This window comes from Morone saxatilis, unplaced genomic scaffold (assembly GCF_004916995.1).
Source record: "Morone saxatilis isolate NCDOM2014 unplaced genomic scaffold, NCSU_SB_2.0 Contig10, whole genome shotgun sequence".
Lineage (NCBI taxonomy): Eukaryota > Metazoa > Chordata > Actinopteri > Moronidae > Morone > Morone saxatilis.
This window is the reverse complement of record NW_023339652.1, coordinates 13733348-13759231: the sequence shown is the minus strand read 5'-3', so window position 1 is coordinate 13759231 and position 25884 is coordinate 13733348. Positions and strand designations below refer to the sequence as shown.

Sequence of the window (25884 nt, the reverse complement as noted above, 5' to 3'; positions counted from 1 at the left end):
TGGCTGCAGTTGGATGATATTGTACAGGAGTCCATCATTTTCCCTCATGTGTCATATAACATGTATAATATACAGGATATAACCTGTTCCAGTCTTTGTGCTAAGCTAAACTAACCGGCTGCTGGTGTTGCTTCATATGAGTGAGAGTGCTGTCTCGTCTAACACTCTTTTGCTTTCTTTCTCCTGCTTTACAATTACACTTAGGCTCAAATCATAAGAATGATAGACAGACCGTATGATGACCATGTAGCCAGGTGTGGCTCCCAGAGAGTTGATAAAGGAGCTGAGGACAGATACAGCCATGTAAGAGGTGAAACTTCGGCTGCAGTCCTTGGCATGGGGACACTGGCCCAGCCTCACGGACGTACTGCTGCCTGCTGGGTAGGAGGCGGACACACAGCTGCAGTTGTGAAAGACCTGGCAAAGAGAGATCAACTGCAATGTAGCGGGAGCACTTACTGGAAACTAAAGTGAAGCACAACCTAATTAATACTTGTAAAACATGTATTTACTTAGAGTCATCAATCTGCTGTAAGCAAGTTATTTTCCCACAGTGATTTCTTGACAGTGAAGTAGCGGATTAGTGTTTTTGAATTATATATTCTGTAGTGACCTTACTTTGGGTTGAAACATAATACATGCTTTGCATATTACTCATGCTGCTGTCGTCAAGAAATCTAATAAACCTTCATTAAATAATAACCGTTGTCATTAAATTAGGCAACAAATGTGATTAAATACATAATTCTGATATGTAGGACCTTAAAAAACAAATGTGCAGTAATGAAATATTAACTAATACAGATATACTGAAAGGACTTTGAATGAGCTCTTGGTAGTAACTCCAGAGAAAAGAACATGAATTTATGCTTTGATAAAGTAACTATTTCTTAGACAGCGGAGAGTGTATAAACAGGGAGAGAAAGTGAAGGAATTAATACTCTAATTCTTCTCTGGGGTTGTAGTGATTAAACTCTTTCCTTCAATCAAATGTTCAAGGTTTATCAAAGCACGTTCTCTTGGTGTGCCTTAGGAATTGGGGCTGCATGGTACTGCTGATAAACATGTCTAATCTGTTTATGGTAATGCTGTTCAATGATTTTAAAAAGGTGATGATCATTTTGAAAGTTTACATTTCAGTGTGATAGATAACTGTTTGAATTGTGAAAGTAGTCAAGGAACTCTGGATGCTTCAGACCCTAATCTATTCCTCTAACTGACTGATGGGCAGGTTTATCGTGGACACTGTATGTTTGTGCGTTCACAGTGTGCAGACCTACTGTGTTCTTGCCATATCCACTAGAGCTGATGCAGCCGGCCATACATGGAGATATGTAGGTGATGCCACTGTCTGAGCACACAGGGTCCCACTCCTCTGCTGAACAGGAGCAGTCCCTGTTACACTCTGAGAAGAGCATTTCTCTGTTGCTTGACACACTCTGCGTCCTGCAGGGCAAAAAGGGGTTTTATATTTTATATTAGCTGCAGGTTGTACAAATCTGAATTACTGTATTTTGGCCCCGTAAAAACAGTTCTTATGGTACATTATTTTGTTTTGTTTGGGCTGGTAAAACATCCATATGTACCCCTTCATATTTCAGCACTGACCCATTGTATGAGATGGTGAGCCCAGCCACGGGAATGTTATCACACTTGGTGCCAAACTGCAGCAGCAGGAGGAGGTATGCCATAAAGGATGTGGCAAAGGAGAGCTGAGCTCCTGACACCAAACTCAGTTTATACCTCTTCATCAGCAGCCCTCCCAGGAAGATCCCCACTGCCACCGCTGGCAGGTTCAACACACCTAGAAGAAAAACACGAGGGGGAGGCCACTCTTACAGTAAGAATCACACACCCTAAGATGTTTTGTTGTGTACCATGAGTCGCAAGGCACTGCTTCTGACTTTTTTAATTTTATCTACAGGACAAGTACTGCCTAATCATAAAAATCTCTCTGAGCGAGCAGTGTTCAGTTAGTTGCAATCTGCAACTTTACCACTAGATGCCACTAAATCCCACACACTGGTCCTTTAAGATATTGCAGACTACTGAGACAGTTTTTGTTTTACTTTATGAGGATTCTCTACTTACTTATTCTCTACCACTGTTTCACTACATTTTAGCATTTGTAGTGAATTTAGATCAGTTCCCTTTAAGCTATTTAAAAAAATAAAAACTGATTGAGGCATGAAAAAAATACTAATTAAATATTCAACAGTCTCACAGCCCTAGGGAAGGAGCCTTCAAGCTTAATGCAAATTGTTTGTTCTTGAATATATTCCTGTGTGCTTCAGAAACTTTTGAACTTTTGGTTGCACTGCACTCTGCTTCATGTCATTTTGTTCTGCGAGTGCTTGTTGTTTCCAGAAATCTACTCTCAAGGGTCAAGCCAATAGAAGATGAAGTAATCACAACACCATTATCCCATAAATGTAACTTTTAACCGTTATTCAGCAATAGCATCGCTAAGGGAAGAGCAGAGGTGTAAATGTACAAGGTTTTCTACATATACCAACTATATATATTTTTTTTTACCTATGAGGAAGTTGGCTCTGGATGCGGACTGTCCAAACTGTTGTTCCATGTATTTGGCTTTGAAGGTAAACAGACCGATGAAAGAGTTGAACTTCAGGATGCTCCCACAGAGCAGCAGGAAATAGGCAGGAGTTCCCAACAGACGCTTCAGTGAGGGAAGAAAACCTGTGGAAGAACATCCAGTAAAAATACAACATGACCATAAACCTGCACACATGCTGTAATTTAGTAAAATACCAAATCTGTACTAAATATGTGAATTTATATTGGAAATGCAATGAAGTGTCACCAGTGGTCTGTTATGGAAAGAAGAAGAGGGTTTTTTGGACCTTTAGCGATGTCAGTCAGCTTGAGGTTGTGATTGTTGTTGAGGGCATCCTCTGTCCCATCGAGGTTCTCGCGCCTGTCCTTGTCTCCCTCCTGCTTTGGCAGTGAGCGGGGCAGGAACCAGAAGGGAATGCTGGAGATGAGCAGGAGGGCAGATGACACAATGAAGCCCATCCACCAGGCTCCCACCCAGCGGGCATCTTTAGGAGTGATGGTCACACTTTCTGGATGACAGAAAAGAGTTTCCGAGTGAGTTAACAGCAAGAGCAGGAAGCCTGACGTGTGTTTAATTTTTAACTTTCGTTTGTAATTGTAATCTGTTACTTCTTCGGTGTTAAGGGGCCGGATATTGTTTGGGAAAAACAGACTAATTGTGTCTTAATTATCCGTAATGGGACACTCTTAACACACTTTAGATGGCCTGATTGAGTTTATTTGACTAATAAATGATTGTACATTATATATCTGTGATAGTCAGGACAATTCCTCCAAGGGACTCTCAGAAAAGTCCTCACTAACCTGTCCTGACAGGTGAGCAGCCTATTTTTATGGAAGTGTCAGTCTGAACCAAAGCTCCAGGTATAGTCTCCACTGTCAAAACATGAAATTCTAGTAGTGTTTGAAAATAATTAGCCACAGAGAAGAGATAACCCTGTTTCACAGTCATTCTTGTTGCTTTTATTACGTATTTTACCTGTTATGATTAGAGGGGCTTTTATTTTAAAAATGACTCTGTTACTTCAAGATCCTACCTCGTGCAACGGTAGAAAGGAAAGGACATAGAGAGAAACGTTCAGCACCCCCCAAAGAGGCACAAAGTTATTATCTGTTGTAAAACTGTCATATTGTATTAAGATTCAGTTTGAGTTCAACACCTTTAAAACGGACTACAAACCAGCAAACTGATTTCCTGCACATCCTGCACTGTCCACATTTAGGCTATGGTAATGCTCTGAGTGTGGGAAAGTAGCTAACATATTTGTTGTTTTGTTTTTGTAGTGAGCTCTAATGTGGGTTTTTTTGGGAATTTCCAATAAATAAATTCCTCAGTTCAGGTACCAGACCATCTTTCAGTGGGATATGTCTCACCTCTTACAGAACAGACAAACTTCTATTTAAATCACTCCAGCTCTCTAACAAATAGTCTTTCATTTCAGACAGAAGCAGATAAGAGCATCTCAGCTTCTCATTTCTAGCCAGTCAGATTTATCAGCTAAAAGGAGGAATGCAGCTGTAACTAGTCAGCTAATTAAGCTAACATTAGCTTTTAGAGTAAAGATTAACCATAACTGTTGTTACATGCATACAAATGCATTGTTCTTACCCATGTCAACATATCCAATGTCGACATACAGTTTGGCACAATAGGAGCCTAGGAGGAAACCAAACATGGGGCCCAGCAGAGTAATGGTCTGGAGACAAGCTGCAAATCACAAAATCATTTACTCAATGAATTTGTTCAGTTACTGCCCTCTGACAGTGCTTATTAACTTATTATTTATGGGTCCAATTAAATTATTTAACATAATCATTACATTTGGACACTTTCAAAATCCCACTTGAAATCCAAAATGAGCAATGATATCTTACCTATATAAAACGGTGAGTTTTCTGCTTTAGCAAAGTCGTCGACGTAGGAGATTCCCAAAGGTGTGACCGGGGTTTCTCCAATCCCTCGCAGAGCGTTCCCAAGGAACACATAGATCCACATGTTGGAACCAGACTCCCTTACACAGGCTCCATAAAGACACACATTAGGAATACATGTGATTAATTTTGTCACGATCTGAGAAACAGTGATTTTCATGGACACTGCTTTATATTGTCACCAAAGGCCAGTGCATTTCCTTAACGCAAATGTAGAAAATACATAAACCGCATTGCATGTGAGTGAATGTGCATGTTTCGTGTGTGTATGTGTGTGTACGTATTGTCTGACAAAGAAAAAATCCATCAAATTTTGTGTGGAACCCCCTCCCACAGGTTATTCAGAAAAGATAAAATAAAGTCTGCTATCAGAATAGTGTGGTCAACCTCAAAAACAGATGCATGAATACTATGTGGTGTTCATTCAATAGCAGTTTAATGGGGTGTGACTTTAAGCTTGTATACCCCTGCATTGTAGGTGTCTTCCATATTGTGTTTCTTTATAAATACATCTCATTGGAATAGCTGAACGGGATCAATACATTGCATTCTGTGGGTGTGTGACATGTATTTGCAAGAGGTCAATTAATTACAGCTTAACAATAGAAAGACAGATGTAACATTTTAACTGAAAGAGCTGCTGAAAACATTGAAGAATACATGAACATAGTCCAAGCTGAATTTATTATCGTAAATATTACCAATGCCTGCTTTCTTAGTGATGTTATAAGACCTCATGGCCCCACATATTCTCTTTTCTTTTTCTTTCCCAGCTTTCAGCTCTTATTGGTGAGCTTTGCAGTCTGCATGCAGACTGATCCTTGGTGCTGTTGACGTGAGGTTGTAAATGCTGTGTCTGTTTAGTTCTGGTAACAGGGATGCCTTATATCCATATGCCTTTTCACCAAGACTGTCAGTTAAAAATTAAAGTTTAAAAAAATGATCCACTACCCAAGAGGTGTAACTTTGATTCATGATATGGGTTGATCATATCTGCGGCTGTGCAGTTGTTGATCAGTACGCACGCAGCGTGGGAGGTGAGTGGCTTTGAAGGTCAGACCAGGATCAGTGCATTCCAGGAATTGTTGAAAGAAAGCCAGTGAGTTTTTAAGGGTTATAATCAGGTTTCATGTCAAGGCAGACTCTTTGTAGCTTCTATGCTGCTGTTACAGTTTCTTATTCACTGATCATAGCAACAGCATCTAGTACAGTTTGTCCTGATTGCAGGTTGTTCATTTCAACTCTGTGGGTAGTAACCAGGTTGACAGCTGACCACCCACATGACCAGTACTGTACAGTCGCAAGTTTTACTGCTCGGTTGGTTATTGTTGTACTACATGTCCTCTTCAAGGCAAGATACAAGCTCAGACACTGAGTGATATTTTTACACTACATTTGGTTAGTGGGTCAAAATACCCAAGTGGTACTGGGTAAAGTTAACCCAGTACTGCATCTATATTGATCCTACGCTGGGAACATTTTTAACCCAGTGTGTTTTAGTACTTTATAGTTATTGATGTAACAATACAGCCATGGTAGTGGCATTTTATTCAATACAACAAATGTCAGCCTCATAGTGGATTCATCGTCCAGGAGCCATTAATGTCTGTACAAAATGTTATCGCTAATCCAGGTTGTAGATATTGAGATATTTCACTTGATAAATGCTGCAAGTGCAAGAGGAAAAATCACCAAAGTCAGCATCCATCTAATTGTTGAGATATTTCAGTCTAGACCAAAGTGGTGGACTGACCAATAGACCAAAATTACCATCCATAGATAAAATTATACGAAAACAAAGTGATTGTTAGGTAAATTTGAGCTATCACTGCACAGAATGGCACAAAAATGTCTTTTCTTGCATGAAATTCTTGCCTATTGCAGATTTAGATGAACAGGAATCTAAATTACTGATATGTCAGTGGGAATCACATTTCATTCTTACCTGCGTTGTCTTCAACAGAAGGCTCTATCTGAATTTCAGGTACATCCTCTGTTTTCAGAGGATCCGCACAGGCGGTGATGTGCACACTGTCATTCTGGAAAACCTGAATGATTGTGTCGTACTTGTAGCTGTGAAAACCAGCAGAGCCACAATGAGACATTAAACAACATCTTTGGACGTCTTTCTTCATAATTTTTGTTTCAAAAGGTTTTTTTAATTAGTGGTGTTTGTTTATGTTTACCGTCCCATGAAAAAGTGCGTCAGGCCGGTGAGAAAGGCCCCTACAGCCATGAGAAAACAACCCACAGCAATGAGTCTGGGCCGATGCAGCTTGGCCCCAAAATGGCTGACCACAGCAAGAAACAACAAGTTGCCTACCTCCAAAAAAGAGAAACCAAATGAGCAGAAGAAAAAGGTGGCAAAAAGAAAAGTAAGACCTGATCAGATACACTAAAGAATAGGGTTATATCAACAGATAGACAGTACCCATCTCAAAACTGCCATCTATGAGTCCAATATGTGTGCTGGAGAGGTCAAAACGTCTCTCAATCTGAGTGATTGAGCTCTTCATGTAGGTTCCTATCAGAGCCTTGGAGAAACAGGCGAAGGACAGCGCCACAATAAACAACTAGAAAACACAAGGGGAAACATAAGTCATTAAAATGGCAAATAACTCATAGATTGTAGGAGGCAAACAATCACCTAAAATCGTAAAACCTGCAATATCAGATTTTTTTGCCACTTGGGGAAAGCGGAAAAAACAAGTTGTGCACATGTTGACATAATCATCTTTTAATTTGATAGGACAAACAGTTGACTATTTACACATTCAGCAGTTACTGAGCAACATTATCATTCATTTAGAGTCGTGTTTCTGGCCACCTGTTGAATGTGAGTTCAGTAATAACTTCCCTTTTAGCTCTTTTTTTGTGTGTGAAAGTGAAATATCTGGCTCAGTACTTTTTTAGAGCTTTTGCACTGAAAACAGATGCCTGCTGAGAGCGCTGACAGTGAACCAGAACAGTTAAGTTGCAGGCTGTGCAGCTAAACAGTGAGCGGAAAGCTATACAGCTGTGTAATTCTATGTGATTCTCTATGGGATTCTGACTACTGGCAACCACTTTCACATTGTCAATTAATACTTTGTTATTACAAAAACATCAATTACTGCCACTTTAACAATAATCTTCAAACTAAAAACACTAAATAGAAAATGTACATGCTCTGTCTACCAATTTAGCCTCAGTGTTGTCTACTACTTAGCCACATTGTTGGGTAACCTTGTTTCTAGTCCACGTGTCCTGTTTCTCAGCTCTCATATTGTCACATGATGTATCTGATGTGCTGTTTTTCCCTGTTTAAAAAAGAAAACAATAAAAACTAATAACAAAAACGATCTAATAAATGTATGGTACCAGTCTGAAAACCTACTTTGGTCACTGTAAATTTGTGCGGCATTAAATTTCACATACTCTCAAACATACTGACTCTAGATTGAGAACTGACCAAAGCCTGCTGAACAAAGATTTACACATTTTATGCACAGAATCCTCATTCTCCCAAAAAATGACAAGGTTCTGGCTGATTAACATGTCGCTGATCTGATCTCACGTGCGCTCTGTATGCGGTTACATATGCTTTGAGACGGTTTCTCCCTCCTACATTGCAGCTTCCACAGTCTTAGGTTTTACTCTGTGTGTGGGCACCCTGCAGCCTCTTTATTACTAAGTTAATTCCCACCGGGGATTATTGCAACTCTCCTGCATATTTTGTACAGTATTTCATCTATTATGCTATATTGCTACATGAGGCTTTCATTCTCAGCTTAAACTTGATTCAATCTGATAGGTATGAAATTGTATTAAAAACCTTAATTAGAAAACATAACACAGTGCTGTCTAATAAGCACCCTGACAGTTGATGACACATAGTAAGTATAATTTAATGTTCTCCACTTCCTCGTCTGATTTGTTTGAATGGTCGAGTAATGGGTTTATACTTTTGAGATACTGAACTCAACAATGTGAAGCAGAAAACCACAAACACAGAGCAGCCAGATACTGATCTGGTTTCGTATGTTAGATTTTATTTTTATGGTTTATTTGGGGGTGAATCTGACATTTTGCCTTACAACCCAATATCTACAGACTGAGTTAAGGCCCATGAGGAAAACGGAGGAAATAGTTGTAAAGATGTGTTCTGGGAGAAATACTCCATTAACTTTGCACATGCTAATGTAGTGCTGCAATCAGGCAGCACTGAGCTCAGGGCCGACAAGTGTCTGAGTTGGTAAGCTGATCTAGAGTAGAAATATAGCTTGCCAAGATTTTGGAAAACAACATAAATCAGCTCTTGACTTGATTCTACCTACTTTGCAGGAAGCATACCTCCCAAACCAAAACCGATGTGTGTCTCACTTTTTAAGCATTTATCCATCCATTCTCTATACATGCTTATCGAAGTTTGAACCTTTGCTGTCAGGGGACAGTGCCAACAACAGCACTAACGCTGCCTTTTACGCTTTTAACTGATGTTTTTATCTGGAGCAATTTACTCTGAGTGCATCAACAGAATGGACTTCAGTCCATGAGGAAAAACAGAAGTACAGGCAACCAGCAGAGAAGTGCTGATTACAGATAACTTTAGTACTTTGAGAGTGGAGATGCCAGGGCGTTTTCTGGTATTCTGGTCAGGGTCACACAGAGCCTGCTGGCTGGTCATCTTGTCTCTGTCCTCTGTTGCCTCTTCCATCCTACACTCAACGTTTGTCTGCCGGTCTGTTTACCTGCCCTCAAGACACTGCAAGAAAAACAGATATACAGAACATAGATAGACAATAAAAGAAGGAAAAATTTTTATGTCTTTAATGCTCAGCTTTCATTACCTCCACTAGTAAAATGTTTAATTTAAAGGTCCAGTGTGTAACATTTAGGAGTATATATTTGTATATTTTATTAATGTCTAATCAAATGAAAATAGGAATCATTGTGTTCTTGTTACCTTACAATGAGCGTTTTTTATCTACAGAGGGAACGGGTCCACTTCCATTGAGGCCGCAATGTTCAACCACCATGTTTCTACAGTAGCCGAGAACATTCAAACCAAACATTGGCTGTAGATACGGCCCTTTTCCCGTCACATTTTTTCCTACACACTTGGAATGTGAGAGTGAAGTGAAGGGGGTTGTAATCTACAACTATACCGCTAGATGTCACTAACTGGTCCATTAAAGGAATAGTTCCATTTTGTTTCGAAAAAAAGAGAGTTAGAGGAGAAGATCAATATATATTGACTGTACTATGAATTGGTAGCTGGAACCAGCAGCTGGTTATCCTAGCTTTACATCAAGACTGGAAACAGGCCTCACTCTGAAGGTAACAAAATCGGCCTACCAGCATCTTGAAAGCTCACTTATTAACATGTTATACCTCATTGTCACCTGTCATTTTATTTTCTTACTTTTTGCTAAGCTAAGCTAACCAGCCCTTAACTGTAGCTATATATTTGCTCATGTAAGTCTTGGCAAGAATAAGCATATATCCCAAAATCTTGATGCTTAATTCCTTTAAACCTGGTTGACCCACTTATTCATATGACTGATATAAACATTTTGTGGATACATATATATATATATATGTATAGTAGGCCTATCATTTTAAATGGTATCCAACAAAAGTTGATTTTCTTAAAAAATATAAAATAAAACAAAAAATGGCAGTTGTTTACAAAATGATCATCTTCACAAAGACATCATAGTTTACCAAGATTTTCATTCATCACTGCATCAGTAATCTACTGCATAATAATGTAACCATTTCAAAGACTCTAGACTTTCAGTAATTAGCTGTGAGCATGCAAAGTTGTCAGTATCAGCTTGTTTGGAGTTTTGTGGTATTTCAAAGTGCAAAGCCATTCCTGACGGTTTAGCCTCATGTCTGGATTTGTAAAGTGAGTGAAAACAGAGAAGCTGTAATGGTACCTGTGTAAACTCCACCAGCGGCTTCTTCTCGCAAATCCTCTCAGCTCAGGAAACGTCAGGAGCTGCAGGTTGAATCCATATCGGAGAGGAAAATGGAAAATTTGAGAGGGGGAAAACCCGACATAAAGTAACACTATTAATCAGTATGTTTACACCACATAATTCCCATAATCCTTCAGCTCGGTTAATACTCCACCCAAATGTGCAGCTCGCCTTTCAAGTGATTCCTTCTTGGCCAGCAAGCCCTCATCTCAGAGGTATTTCTGGAGTAACAGAGAGCAAAATCACACCAGCAAAGCAACTACTGAGGAAGTTAATGAAAATACCTAGTGCATCTCCAGGCCGAGGGGACTGGGGTCTCCCCTCTCTTCTTCTGCTCCTCTTTAAGTAGCCATGTGTCTCTCCCCAAGCTCCTATTCTCCTGTCTGAGGGCAGAGCGGTTACTTGGAACCAGAGGGACAAAGGGCCTCGCACATTTTTATTCCACACACATGCCAGCCAGTCCAGGAGGGGGACAGCAACAAGAGAACAGGAGGGAGGTGGAGGGGAGACAGATTAGTAACTCCAAACCAGGCTTGTTGGATTTTTTTGCTCACAAGGTAAAATATCAGATGCAAATGAAAGTCTAAATTGCCTTTCATAAATCTCACAGCACTCACAAAAAATACATATTACACCAGGGCACTAAAAGCAACTAAACCCATTCTTTACATTTGCTTTGATGAAAACCTCAAAAGAGTGCGTCTCATTGTTAAGAGTGTGTCTTGGTGTAAACATGTGTCAGGGAATGCTCTATTACTCCACTGACCGGTGGGGGGTTCATGCCGCTAAGCAGCAGGTCATACAATCAGCTTTGGTCCCTCACAAATTCCAAGGATTAAGATTAAGAGCATTCACATTCCTGCACAGCAACAGTGAAGGAACTGCTTACCATTTCCCCCTTTTCTAAAAATGTACACTGGCTCTTGGATTTTGCATTTGGCGCTAGTGCTTTACATGTCTTTTGTCGCTGTATCTAGTTACAGGGAATTTAGATAGGAATGTAGTTTGTTACTGCATCAGGGCGCCTTCACCTGTACCTGCTGCAAGTTAGTACCTCGATTTAAAGACATTTCATCATATTAAATAAAAATTTAATTCTGCATTACACATTTGTTAGGTCTCACTGGCTTTGTTTTGTACAATTAGAAGCAGTGAGACATCCTCAGTGGCTTTGCAGTACCTTACAGTAGATATGTTGTTGTATAGAGTACAGCCTGCTGGTGAAACAAGATACTGCACACACAACAAAGTAAACACAGAGGAGCCAAAGTTTGATAGACCAGGTTATGTAATGACAGCCTTCAACTTTAAGCAAGCCACGCTGATGTATCGATGCACATGTGCAATGAGAAATATGAGGTAGTTCTGTAGATTTACTAGTGAAGCAATGATGGGTAAATGTAGCTGTCGTCAACACTGGCTGAACGGTCTGTGGGGAGTTTTGGGGAGGCTGCACACTAGTAGGGTGAAAATATAGTAATATAGTGTGAGTAATATATTTAAACCCACCACTTCAGACACAATAAAAATTAAATCCCTGATTCACAACACACAAAAACAAATCATATGAACCACATCAAACCAGACTAGGTTATGAGGGAACATAGCAAGGCTCTGCAGCACATGTCTGTCTATGTCCTGTCAGTTTATTTATGTATTTATTGGAATGCTCTAATATCTTAACATAAACCATAACCAAAATAAATAGCAAGACACAAGGTAAGGTAAGTTAGTGTGAACTGGGTGTTAGCTGTGTGAGTGTGAGGACGTAGGAAGATATACGACAGATACATTTAGCCTGTTGATTCACAGATTTGGTTTGGGCATGTTCTGTTGGTTTTAAGCTTAATCCAGCTGCTGGATCTGCTTTGGAGTCAACCTTAAACGTGCATAACACATTTAAACATAACAACTGTGAACATAGTGTGACATATTGTCCCCTTTTAAGTTAATTTGGCAAACTTGTTAGCAAACAGTTGCCCATTACACATTCAGCAGATACAGCAAAACATAAATTTTCAGTCATTTTTCTGACTACCCGATAAATGTAATTTTAATATTTATTTCTTTTAGCTCGGTTTTTGGTGTCAACTTATTTCTGAGGGTAATGTTTGCCTCTGTACCCAAAATAATGAGCTGAAAGAGGCTACAAAGTACAGTTGACTCTGTGATAATTTTCTTTCTAATTCATCACTACAAGAGACACCTTTGACAAGTAGTCCTGTGATCTTTTGTTAATTTTAAAATACTGATTATAGCTGCTTTAGGATGACCATAACATGTTTATAGCAGGACACACAGAGCATATGGAAAAGGTACAACTTGTCACTTGTAAATTGAGGGACAAAAAATAAGTGTCTTTAATACTTACAGATGTGCTTTAAGGACAATCAACAAAATTGTAAAAAGAGATGATATAACTCAAATATATGGACACAATATAAACATATTCGACTCAATATATAAATTCTCATTATTAACAGCAATTATAGATATTAACTGATGATATATTTTAATTAACAACTACAGTGTATAACCGAGTAAAACATAGTACAATCAAGTTTGAGTTGAGTCCACTCACTCTTAGTCCACTGTCCAAATTGTAGTAAACTTTTCCAGACAAACACTGGTGAGTCAGAGGATTATATGAACGTTCATGACCTTTAAGGTTTGTGTAAATGATGTGATATAACAAGAAGTGTGTGTAATGTCAGACAGGAGAGATATCCAGATGTCAAATGGTGCTGTGGTGCATTGTTAACAGTCAGAAAAAGGTTATCAGGCTTCCATGTAATCTGTTAAATGCAGTGATGAATGAAAATGTTTTTTTAGAATGAAAAAAAAGCTTACTGTCTATTGGCCTGCACCAGCTTCCCTTTTTGCATTTGCAAGAATATAGTGCTCGGAGAACCAGACACACTGCCAAGTATTTTTGGTTTGCCCAATCTTTTGTTAACTACTATTATCCTGCTGCTTTCAAAACACATTGATACTGAATCTGTCAAACCTTACACTGAAAGAGGCAAAGCACTTTACTTCTTCTGCTCTGGACTCTTACACTAGGTACCATCTGTCTTGTAATTTGGTAAAACAGAAGTCAAATCTATAGCCATCCTAGTTATACCAGCTATAAAACTACAATATTTACTTTCTAATTATACTCTCAGGAATGCTAACCTGATGTCCTCCATGTGTATTTAAATTGGCTCATTTAGTAGGCAACCCTAGGCTCTACACTTATGCTGTAAACCTTAGCCACCCTCACTGTCCTCATTACACCACTGTTCAATGAAGACAATGAGGTAGGCTGTACAATCTCACAAACTCTCACCATCACTAAAAAAACATGAAAGAAAACAATAACTAAAAAAAAACATGAACAATACTTCAAGTTACAAAGACATGCTATAGCTCATTAGGCCACAAACAATCTACTTGTCCTATACTAGTATTTAAAACTATACACTGTACATATATTGTATACATGTTTGCCAAACTGTTACTGCACCTAAATGACTTTGAATGTAAAGCTGTAGGATGAGACATTACTATCTGTCTATTACCTGACCTAATGCTATTCAAGTATACTAAATGGTGATCATACTGAAATGTTGCATAAGTGAACTGTGTGTTTGCTCGGGATGCATTGTCCACACTGTAGCACAGACTATGTTCCCATTAAGTTTTCTTGACTGCTCTGAAGCAGTACTAGAAATGACCTTTAAGTTTATGTGTTTGAGGGTTTTTGTTCAGACATGGATTGTGTATTATTTAATTTGATTGTTGTTGATATTAAAACTAAGGTCTAGTCAGGATCTTTGAACTTTGACATGAACAGCAGTTGATGTTTTCAGCACAATATCGGTGTAAAAAAGAAGCGTACTGCTCGAAGAGCAAAGAGCACTGACACTGTACCATTACCACATTTGGTCCAGTATGGATGCACCCCAACTTAGGCAATGGAAAATCTGTGTCGTCCACCTGTATTATACAATGGGGTTGCCTTCCTCAAACACCTTAGATAGTGCTTTCCTTGTCCGTGTCATCTTTATTTTTGGCTATGTTGATGTTGGCGTGTCCATTTCCCACGTCGTTACCCTCCAGTGCATTTTCTTTGGCCTGATTCCTCAGTGCTAACTTCTTCTGTCTCTTGACAATTTTGACGTAGAGGCCTGCCCATAGCGTATTGGATAGGAAGTAGAGTCCAGTAACTAACCCCATGAATGTCATTCTGTAAGTAAAGTATATTGGAACAGGTTAAGTTTAGTTTTTTACTCCATTTAAGTACTTTCATTTGAAATTTTTAGTCTGAGGTCAGAACAAAAGAAAAACTTTTTATGTATTGTGTGAAAAGTGTAGAATTCTAATAGAAATCCAATGGATACATTTATGTTTTAAAGAATCTGTCTTTAATTAAATGAACCAGATATAAGGTTAACCTATGAGCTTTAGAGGTGCTGTTTTACCTTCAGACAGAACCAGACTAGCTCTGTCAGTTTCCAGGCTAAATGCTAAGCTAAGCTAGCATAGTGAGAGTAAGCATATTTCCCAAAATACTGAAATATTGTTTAAAACTGCACAACAACAAATTTCGATGTAATTTAAACTGTACATAGCAATGTCAAAATATTGAGGTACTTATATACTTAAATATATATCTTTTGAACAATTTAAACACATCTTCCTAAGGAATTTAACACGTAGGATATTTTGGAAAGAAAATAAGTGTCTGGTTTTGCTGTACCTAAATGCATTAGCGTCATAGAGTCTACACGCTCCACGGCCCCCACACTGCTTTGTACCCCACTTCAAACAGGTTCGATCAATCAGTGCTCCAAAATATATTGGAGGGGGTATCCCACCTGAAAACACACAAAGTCACATGTAATTACAATTAAACAGAGCCAAACTGTAATTTCATTAATCGTTGTTATCAATATAAGCATGGTCACGTGAGCTAAATAATAACATTAACAGTAAACAAAACAATAACAAAATAATTGTCATTGCCATGTTTGCAACATGATTAATTTATTAAAGCTACATGTATTTTCAGTACTCACCCAGAGTTCTTACTATCAGTGTTTGCATACCCAGAGCCAGTGACTTCAGGTCTTGCTGTATGGACCTGGAAGATTAGCCCACACATTATCACATCAGCATTTTCGCTTAAAGAATAAACAAGATGCAATATTGCCTACAATAGTGTCACAGAAGCAGTTCGTCCCCATTCTGGAGCTGACATGTAATGCCATTAAATCACTACATATACAAAAATCAATAAGACACCGCAAGGCATCATTATACACGGTCATAAAAGCTTTAATGGACCTGAGCAGCACGATGTATCCTGGCGTTCCCCCACAGGCAGAAATGAAGGATCCCACTACCGACAAAGCCATGTAGAATTTGAATATGCGATCACAGTCGCTCTTCCTGGGGCACTGGCCAAGCACTGCGGACGAGTTTATGCCAGGAGTCATCATCTCGCCAACGCAGGTACAGTTATGAAACACCTAAAGAACCAGAAGACAGAGATGTAAGTGGCTTTTTGATGCTTTGAGAATAGTTTGGTTTCTATAATTAAAGAACTAATCCAATTACATTTGTCTGATATAGTTTCAAGATCACATTTATGCTTCCATAGGGACTAACACTTTTGATTTTAATCACTCCATGGCCTTTAATCTCACGCCACCCTCCAGAAAATATACTGTTGAAGCTATAAGATGAGCCAAATGTCCAGTATTGCCAACTATAGCTCTGCAGGCAATGTGAACTCCTGTCTTCAACATTGGACAATTATCCACACAAAAACAAACTTAGAAATAATTTTTTTTCTGAATTTATGTTTAATTTTCAGCAGGACGTTCATACGTAAGAAGAGCTGCTGTTTACATATGTTTTGCTGTGTAAGAAATATAAGTCCGTGTCTTACCATTTCCCTGCCGGTGCCGGTGGAGGTCTGGCAGCCAGCCAGGCAGGGAGAGGCATACGTTATTCCGTTGTAGGCGCACACTGGGTCCCAATGCTTCATTGAGCAGGAGCAGCCCATATTGCATTCTGACAGCAAAGCCTGCGGGTTGTAGGACACTTGAGGAGCCCTAGTACAGGAATGAAGAGTGTAGGGGACATTGGTTCAGGAAGGCATACTTTATTTTACATGGATATCATTCTTAGCTCTTAATGGGGTCAAAAACATTTCAGTTGCAAACTGGGCTTTAGAAATAGGTTTCTCGTGTTTTCTAGTTTTTAAGAGGTTTTAACCCGAACGAGAACTTTACAATGCACCATGACTTCACTAACTTCTATTTTAATGTAAAAGGGTAGTTTGCATGCCACTCACCCCTGATATGAGACACTAATACCTCCCACCTCTGCATTGTCACAGTGGATGAAGCCCTGAACGGCAAGCAGACAAAATGACCCGAAAGAGGCAGTGATTGACACCCTGGCTGCTCCGATGACGCCCAGTTTGAAACGTTTCAGTACAAAACCTCCAGTGATGATGCCCAAAGCCACTGCTGGCAGGTTCAGTATACCTGGATGAAGGAATAAACGGATGAATAAATGGGTGGCTAGAAAGGATCAATACACTAGAAATACTACACGGTGAACATTTCCCACTGATCTGCCATAAACACTGTGTAAAGTAACACAAAGGAATGGAAACTGTTGAACAAATAAAGGGAATAAGGGAATTGTGAGACAATGAAGGTACATTATTATGTACCGTGTTGTTCATCTAATGTTCATCAGATGTACCCCCACAGCCCTGTCAGAGGAACTCAAGTACCCCTTCATCACCCCCACCTGGCCAAGCCAATAATTTATTACTTGTAGCTGATTTACAATCATATATTTGTTACCTTTGCTAAATATTTTAACCATTTAGCCATTCCTTTTAACTATCCGTTTCAATCATGTATTCATTAATTTATTTGCCTCCACAATCTTTCTCCCATTGGGAAGTAAATTATTGTTTGCAGGCTCATTCTATGAACTTCTATCACTTCCTCAATGGTGCTTTCATGTGCCGGTAAGAGACTCTGTGTCTGAGATATCCAATCAAACAGTTCACATTAGAGAACTGTGTTGTGAGAAAGTCAACTCCATCTAAGACATAATAAGCTCCTTGCATTATAAATGGTTCTGTTCTGCAGCCAGTTGTTGTTGTTGTGCTAATGTTACGTGTCATAACATAACATAACACACATAACAATGACTTTAAAATATCTATATTCCAACAATAACACAGGTAGCCATGCTGGAACAGTCATAAAAAGCTAATCATAGCTCACGGTGCTATGTTACAGGCACACACAAAAGGAGAGTCCACAGTGGGCTTCTTAGTGCTTACATTTTAACTCAATTTTATCTCTCGCAATCACACTTCCCTTCAAAAACATCATTGTTTCAGTTGCCTTGGGCTACAGGGTGCAGTAAATCCAAAATGAATGGGGGTCACTTATTGCTCTGTACCTATGAGGAAAATGGCCTTGGAGGCTGATTGGCCATATATTTGCTCCAAGTACTTTGGCTTGAAGGTGATCATGCCAATGAAGCCGTTGACAGCCACCAGGTAGGTGAGGATCATCAGTGTGAAGATGCTGTTCCTGAAGAGTCTCCTCAGGGATGGAACAAAATCTGGCGATGAAGAAAGCACAAAGAGATACAAAATAGTTTAGTAGTAGTAACACTAAGATACACAATGGCTTCCTTTTCATTGCTGGGGTGAATGTAAAAGTGTAAATCTAACTTAGTATCCTTAAAGAACCAGTTTAGGAAGATCGCAACTAACCGTTGTACTTTCTCCTACACATGGTATTCAGATGTGTGTAGGAGAAACTACTGTGGCTGCAAAACAGCAAAAGGCCCTATCTAGAGCCAGTGTTTTATTTGTACATTCTGGGCTACTGTAGAAACATGCCTGTTTAACATGGCGGACTCTGTGGAAGAGGACCCGCTCCCTCTGTAGATACAAATTCTAAGGTTACAAAAACACAATGATCCTTTTAGGTGATAATACACTAATGAAAATATACTTTTGGACATTATATTAGATATAGATACTCCTAGATTTTACACACTGGACAACAAAATATCATTTGTTTTATGAATGAAATATCTGAAATATTTTTTGAAATATCTGATATATATTGTTAAAAAACTTGTGTTGTATTTCATAAATTCTATTTATACCATTATCTATACACATTCACAATGCAATTGTTTGTACACATATTTAGCAAGGCATGCTTATGTGTATTTATAGTTACCTCTATTACCTAAACTAACATTCGTTTTCAAATTTAATTGCTGCACTGGCACTGCTGCTTATCAACTACCTGTTAAACAACATCTATTTAACATAATCAAAACAGCCTTAATATGAAAAACTTTATATTGCTCATTTGCTTTTGTATTGGGTCTAATTTTTATTGTCAGTTATTTAAGACTCTTGTTATATACTGCCAATATTTTACTTCTCTTTTCAAGCTTTTTGGAGATATAACTTTCACATAATAATTTACAAACACAAACATTTTGGAGACACTGTTTTTAGTCTGATATAATGTTGCGTAATGTATTATGGCATGACTGGGCTTTAGCTGAAGTAGCTGTTTGCATGCGTTTCTGTGTTCCGATGTGTCATTCAACTCTTGCCCAGATTGCATGGTGGTTAGTTAGTGCTGGTCCAGGAGTCAGGGTTACTGAATCTGCCCAGGTTTGTCTGGGCCATACCTGGTTAATGATTAAACACATTAACCCTAAAGAAGGATTTGCACATTGGCACATTTCTAAGAGTTTAAGATCTTAGAAGTAGTTTATGGCATGCATAGTTCTGCTTCTCATAGATAAAGACTTTTTGAAGAGACATTCTTTGAGCTTTATGATAGTCTAGGTAGTTAATTGTTCTAAATTGGGTGTAATTGTTAAGTATTTTTTTGCATTTTATGTGATGACCTGTCCCTAAATGCAAAGTTTTGTATGTCAACACCAATGGGAAAACAAATCCCATTGCCTTAAAGCGTTTTGCACTGATGCAAAAACCTTGGATGTTACCTTTAGCTAGCTCCTGGAATGTAACCGGCTTCTCCTTCTCCTCATCCTGGTTTTCCTCTTGCAGGAAATTCTCCTGCTCTGCCACTGTGGCGAGCTCTGTGCTTTTACTCTGGCTTTCCTCTTGCCCTTGCTTGGGCAGGGACTTGGGCAGGAACCAGAACGGGATACTGGACAGCAGGATCACAGTGCCAGTCACTATGAAGCCCAGCCACCAGGCCCCCACCCAGCGGGAGTCCTTATGATTGATAGTGATTGTTTCTAGAGAGAGGAAGACGAGCAAAGACAACAGACTATGAAGGGGATTGTGTTGACAGGACACGAATCCATGCAGTAAATAGTCAACTAGTTCTATTGTGACAACAGGATGAAACGTCGGTTAAGACAGCTCAGTAACAGCTATATTTCTATCTCATTTGTCATTGAGTGAGACAAGAGGACATACCACAAATACAGTCTCCATGTTATGCTACATTAACACATACAAAGACAACATGTACGTTTTTTTCCCTGATATAGAGAAGAACCATACCTAAATCCACAGATCCAATGTCTACATAGATCTTGGCAAGAAGGGACCCGAGCATGAACCCGAACATAGGTCCTAAGATTCCAACTGTATGGATGCAGGCTGGCAAAAGAGAAAAAAACAGAGAAAGAAAGTTACGTACTTGGGTTAATATTTGATTAATGTTACAGTACCAGTTTATACAGGACAGGTACACAGAAAAGCAGAAAACACCAATAAAGGGATACTGAGTTTAAAAAAGTAGCTAACCCAAATAGAAAGGAGTGTTCTCTTCTCTGGAGAAGTCATCCAGGTAGGACACACCCAGAGGCATGATGGGAGTCTCTCCAATTCCACGCAGCATGTTTCCCAGGAATACGTAGATCCACATAGACGAGCCAGCTGCCTTTTCACAAGCTGAGGAAGGCAAAACTGGACTCAGACTGGAAAGAAAAACTGTCTCTAGAGCATTTCTCATCTTCTACATATATGAATGCATTCTTTGGCATCATATCGAAACAGAAAAGGGACTGAAAGCTTAAACCTGAGAGATCTTACATCTAATGCAGTGAGTGTGTGTGCCATGTACCTGATCTGGCCTCTAAATCAGGAGTCTCATCTGCATCAGTCAGGCTGTGGTTTGAGTGACAGGGCAGGGCGCTCTCACTGCTGTTGAAAGCTGTACTGTGAGACACACTGGTCTCATATTTATACCTGGAAAATATTGAAAATTATTATTAAACAAGAAAATGACACATCTGTGGCTTGAACAGATTTTTAGAGAATTACAGAGCAAGTGAATAAACTACATGTGGCAGTTATGGATTGTAGATAATGTAATTATGTAACATCAATGTGATATCTTAAGCGTTACTCTTAGAAGGTTTTAGGAGACATCAGACAGACAACAGGGCAGATGGACCTTCATTGTGACAACCAGCAACACTAATGTCACTAAAATGCAAACGTGCCATTAAATATACTGTATCTGTCTTTACATTTTATATTTTTTATATCTCCTTTAACAACAACTTTCAAAATTGCAGTGAGATGCACATTCCAGGCTGAATTATCAGACGGGCAAAGTAGGCAGGTAACTGCCTCTGGGCCCCAGAAACCCAGGCAGTTGTTTTTTGGAATTTAATTAAGTGTAAGTTAGTTAAGGAATTTGCCCCCACTAAAGCACAAGATCAACTAAGATAGGTCATGCATTATTTCTTAATCTTCTGACCCTGTGGGACCTTGTGTCAAAATTAATTTTTAACATTTATATTTGAACTTACATTGAACCACATGTTGTACTGGATATGTTCACTATACTTGAAGGCAACAGTATACATACACATGTTAAGTAGGGACCTCAATATAGGTACAGCAGCAATTTTTTTACCATGGTGCCCCAAACAAGTTAATCCCAACATACATTAGAATAAGTGAAATTAGCTGTAATTTCATGGTATTATATATATTTCATGTAGCATGAAGAGGCTTGTGGTTGTGGTTCAGTTAAATGTTAAGAGTTTCTCTGCATCCTAAAACCATATAATTTGATTCTAATTAATGATGTGTATCATTACTGCAGGGTATACCTTAACAAGCCCACTGTATTACATACAAAATTAGAATATTAAGAAGATAAAGGAAACTGTGTACTAACGGTCCCTGGAAGAAGTGAGGCAGGGCTATGAGGAAACATCCAACAGACATGATCAAACAGCCAATACCAATCAGCCTGGGACGATGGAGCTTAGCACCAAAGTAGCTCACAAAGGCTATTACCAAGAGGTTGCCTGGGAAGGAAAAGGATTAAAAAATAACTTGATGAATGAATTATTGGCTTAAAGGAATAGTTTGATATTGTGGAAAATACACATATTAAAGTTAGATGATTAGATAGATACCACTCTCATATCTGTATGCTAAATACTAGAGTCAGACAATTAGTATAGCTTAGCATAAAGACTGGAAACAGGAGGAAACAGCTAGCCTGCCTCCGTTCAAAGGGAACAGAGTCTCTACTTACAGCTGGATTATTTAATCCACTTCCTGGCTAACAAGCACCTTAACAATTTATTAATTAACATGTAAAATCTCATTGTTTTACCTATATAAAAACTAAAGTGTAAAAACTTCCCAAGCAAGGAAGGAAGTTCCTGCACCAGGTCAAGAAACAGTCCCACACCAAAACCACAATTACATTTTTTCACGTTGGTCTTTGTGTATTATTAAACAAACAAGATGTTACGTATTAATCAACAACTTTTAGGAGGATTTGTTCATCTGTGGACCAACAGGCTAGCTGTTTCTGCTTCCAGTCTTTGTGCTAAGCTAAGCGTCCTCTGACTGTAGCTTTATATTTAGTGTACAGATATGAGAATGATAAAAAATAATAATAATGCACGTACCCATTTCAAAGCTGCCATCTATAACCCCAATGAGGGAGCTGGGGATATCAAAGCGCCTCTCAATCTGGGTGATGGAGCTCTTCATGTAGGCTCCACCAAAAGCTTTGGCAAAGTATACGAATGCCAGAGAGGCCAGGAAGAGCTGGACACACAGAAAACACATGCATAAGTGTTTAGTTGAAGTTCTAATGTAAAATAAAAGCAGTTAGCGGACAGTTGATCTGATTTCTTTAGGTTTACTGAAAAGGGCTTCACCTCAGACAGAATACCTTTAAATGGTAAATACAAGCCCGTTGTAAGATGATTACATTGGAAACGATCACTCCACAAAGACTTCTGAGTGAGAGGATTAATGTACTTCTTTGCAGTTCCAGTAATGCAATGAAAGGCTTTTGAATGAGGCTTATTCCACTACAAAGGATAAAGGGATGTAATTGCACCTTGCACAGATGTTAAGAGAAAGGGTGAACAACCTTATTATCACATACTCCCGTGATAGCTTAGGCTCAAACACACGACACCTAACACACATTTAAAGACATAACAGTAGTTAACGCCTGCTTTCAACACTGATTGGATTTATACTCATTTTCATTCAATGAATGTAAATCTAATCTAATGTAAAGAAGTAATTGCACCACATTTTGTCAAGTGTAGAAGACAGTGTTTTGGTTCTAGAGATTAAATGAAACAATATGGAGTGAAACTTTCGACTTAAATCTGTAAATCAAGTTTTTTTAACAAGTTTGTTTGCTTTACCAGTACAAACCTACTTTGTGTGCAGCCAAATCCACGGCACAAAGATAGTTAAAGATTAAAAGGGAATCACACTGGGCTGTAGGTCATTGACTATTCTGTGAATACGTTCAGACAACTGCAACTACTTGCACAACAGTTAAAGCCCCACAGCTAAACAAAATGTAAGTTCCTCCAGAATTCAACATGTTTTTACTTTTTAACAAGTGGAGTGACTCGCACTTTATATTAAGGGGTTGTGGTGATTTTTTGCAAGAAATCAATATCATAAACTAGCATTAATTGCTACGCAAAGCTGATATATGATCAGTCTGTTATCTTATCAGAAAGCATGTCATAATCTGTGTCGCTGTATTGACAAAGTAAACTAATGAAATGCACATAGGTCACTGCAACCATACCACTGCTTTTCTTCCATAAAAGCACTTCAAGGGCCAATTAACTGACTATCGGCCTTATCTGTGTGCACCTTAAACACTTTTTAACATGGCTTTGCACTCATAAACAGCTCTGTCCCCATTCCATGAGCAAGAAAAGACACAGTTTCCATGGATTCAAAGTCTGATTCGGTGTCAAAGTCTCAAAGTTGTATCTGGCCAAGAGAAAAATTTGACTTTTTTGTTAATGCTTTGCCTTTTACTGCCTCATCAGGTGCTGCATTTATCGGACACAGATAATACTGACCTAGAAATGCCATACCAAGACAAATACGTCGATTTTTACGATAAGAACTTTGCACAGGTTTGTCCCGATTTGAGTTCACAACCGAGGATTTAAATTATTATAAGACCATACATGAAGCAGTGGACAGTGGAATAGAGGGATGGGTAACATTTCACTGACCTTGAGCTTGGAGCAGCAAGCCTCACGTGGTTTTTTGGACTCTACACTCATGATGCTGCTGCGTGTTGAACAGATGCAAGGAAGCAGAAAACACACCACCAAAGGACCTGCAGAAATACAAATAGAATACAAGATTACATCAGAGTTTGAGTTTGGGGTAAATTGTGTTAATTTCATCTGATTTATAACCTTCTTTTCCTTTAAAATATCCCAAAATGTAAAATTTTTCATCTTACTAATTTCCTCTATTTCTCATTAAAAAAGGTAAGTGGCTAGATAAAGAGATAATTTGTAATCAGCGTTTGTAGCAGTGTAATTAGATATTGACTGAAAATAAGTATAATAAGAAAAAATATAAAATAAAAAAAATAAGAAAAGCCCGTCTAGTATATACTTTTTGGAGAAGATTTGTTACCAAATTCACTTTGTTAGTCAGATTTCTGATCACAATACAGATATACCAGTAATTTACACTAAAACTACGAGTAAATAGTTAAATATTTCCTCAGTGCATCTTAGAGAACTTTATGCAGAATTAATAGTATAGTGAAAAAGCAGAAAAAGTATTTACCTGAGAGGCAGCAGTGGTCCTACAAGGGATGGGAAAGATGTGGCAAAGCAGATGAAGGCTCGCTTAACCTGGCAGGACTTTGTGCTCAAAGCATGAGTCTTATCACAAACAAACTATAACATCACCTGTAATCAGTAACCCAGCCACTCATGTGCACTTGTTGATCATGTCAATAAAAAGCCCTCCAACCCTCAGGCACACACACACACACACACACACACACATGCACACACACAAACCCAAACGTGACCGCTCTGGTTAAGGTCCAGTAGGATGCATGTCCGACCAGCACCGGAAGGTCCAGAGGTTCACTGAATGCAAACACACACAGACATCCACAGTCTGCGCACACTCACACATCCTCCTCTGTGAACATCATAAGCCTCCCAAGTATCCATCCTTTTGAACGCACAACAAACAGCAGCAGCGTGAAGCTGGCCAAAGCTTATTTTACAAGCCGGCTGTTTCTGTTAGTTTGCTGTTTTCAAAGAATGAAATGCTTTCCTCTTCTGCAGAAATTCAGCTTTTGTAAGGCTGGGTGTTTCCTAAGCCTGATCAAAGTCTTCCTGTCCTATTGATAGCCCCTAACAATGGCTTTCTCTCTGTGTCCCTATGGCTGAGTATCGCACATCACATCACCTGACGAGACCTGTTAGACATTATAAATAAAGATTTTCAATAAAATTGTTCTGACATATTTAAAATTCTGCTCCTGAACAACATGGGACGTTTGGTCAGCTGTCTTTCATATTTTCATTTTAGCAAATTTAGTTAAATCTTAAAGGGCCAGTTAACCTAAACTACATATTCCTTGCTTATATCTATTGGTAATAGCCACACAGATGGCTGAATTAAAAAAAAAAATCTACAGCAACAGAGTGTCCCTGTTACTGTAGATAAGCAGTTTCAGAGAAAACTGTTGACAGTGAAGCTTTTGGATCATTTAGATGATAATGCTAATGTGGATTCTGGAAAGAGATATTGCTTTGGTCAGTTTTAAATGCATTTTAATTTCATTTTTAATCATTCAATGCCATTAGCACCATAAGCACATTTCCTTACTTACCTACATTTATTTTATTGGAGAATGGTATCTCAAACCCTGGGCAAATTAAAATTCCTGCATGCCTCGATAACACTATTCAAAGGCTATGCTTTTACTAATTTGCCTGAAATAACCCTTCAACCTCTAGAAGACATGCTATTGGCATGGAAATGGGATTGGACAAAGCCAGAGCAAAGTAGATTTGAGTTGGGCTTAAT

At 38.8% G+C, this 25884-nt stretch overlaps 2 protein-coding genes across 2 annotated transcripts in view; both read right to left on the bottom strand.

Moving 5' to 3' along the window:
- The window catches only part of LOC118339013 (solute carrier organic anion transporter family member 1C1-like), an 11919-nt gene extending 2680 nt beyond the window's left edge, over positions 1-9239 (bottom strand). The window contains exons 1-11 of the mRNA XM_035676523.1: positions 9104-9239; positions 6941-7082; positions 6696-6828; positions 6455-6582; positions 4453-4599; positions 4187-4285; positions 2865-3086; positions 2536-2700; positions 1609-1804; positions 1281-1446; positions 233-417 (exon numbers count right to left, since the gene is read on the bottom strand). Of these exons, the coding sequence (XP_035532416.1) occupies positions 233-417; positions 1281-1446; positions 1609-1804; positions 2536-2700; positions 2865-3086; positions 4187-4285; positions 4453-4599; positions 6455-6582; positions 6696-6828; positions 6941-7082; positions 9104-9205 (1685 nt within the window). The 5' untranslated portion in view covers positions 9206-9239. The remainder of the gene's footprint in view (positions 1-232; positions 418-1280; positions 1447-1608; positions 1805-2535; positions 2701-2864; positions 3087-4186; positions 4286-4452; positions 4600-6454; positions 6583-6695; positions 6829-6940; positions 7083-9103) is intronic.
- A 3448-nt stretch (positions 9240-12687) lies between these two features.
- On the bottom strand, positions 12688-24782 carry LOC118336410 (solute carrier organic anion transporter family member 1C1-like). Its single transcript, XM_035673060.1, has 15 exons — positions 24622-24782; positions 24051-24157; positions 22452-22593; positions 21704-21836; positions 20636-20760; positions 20317-20463; positions 20071-20169; positions 19542-19799; positions 17958-18122; positions 16822-17017; positions 16414-16579; positions 15807-15991; positions 15539-15603; positions 15220-15337; positions 12688-14706 (listed from the first exon to the last, which is right to left on the bottom strand). The coding sequence occupies exons 2-15, from the start codon at positions 24099-24101 to the stop codon at positions 14493-14495; spliced, it is 2064 nt and encodes a 687-aa protein (XP_035528953.1). The 5' UTR covers positions 24102-24157; positions 24622-24782; the 3' UTR covers positions 12688-14492.
- Positions 24783-25884: the final 1102 nt, after the last annotated feature.

Coding starts and splice junctions, on each gene's coding strand:
- LOC118336410 (XM_035673060.1), bottom strand. CDS start 24,101: ATGAGTGTAGAGTCCAAAAAACCACGTGAGGCTTGCTGCTCCAAGCTC. Junction 21,837..22,451: donor AGATGGCAGCTTTGAAATGG/GTACGTGCATTA, acceptor TTTCCTTCCCAG/GCAACCTCTTGGTAATAGCC. Junction 15,992..16,413: donor CCGGCACCGGCAGGGAAATG/GTAAGACACGGA, acceptor CTGGTTCTTTAG/GTGTTTCATAACTGTACCTG.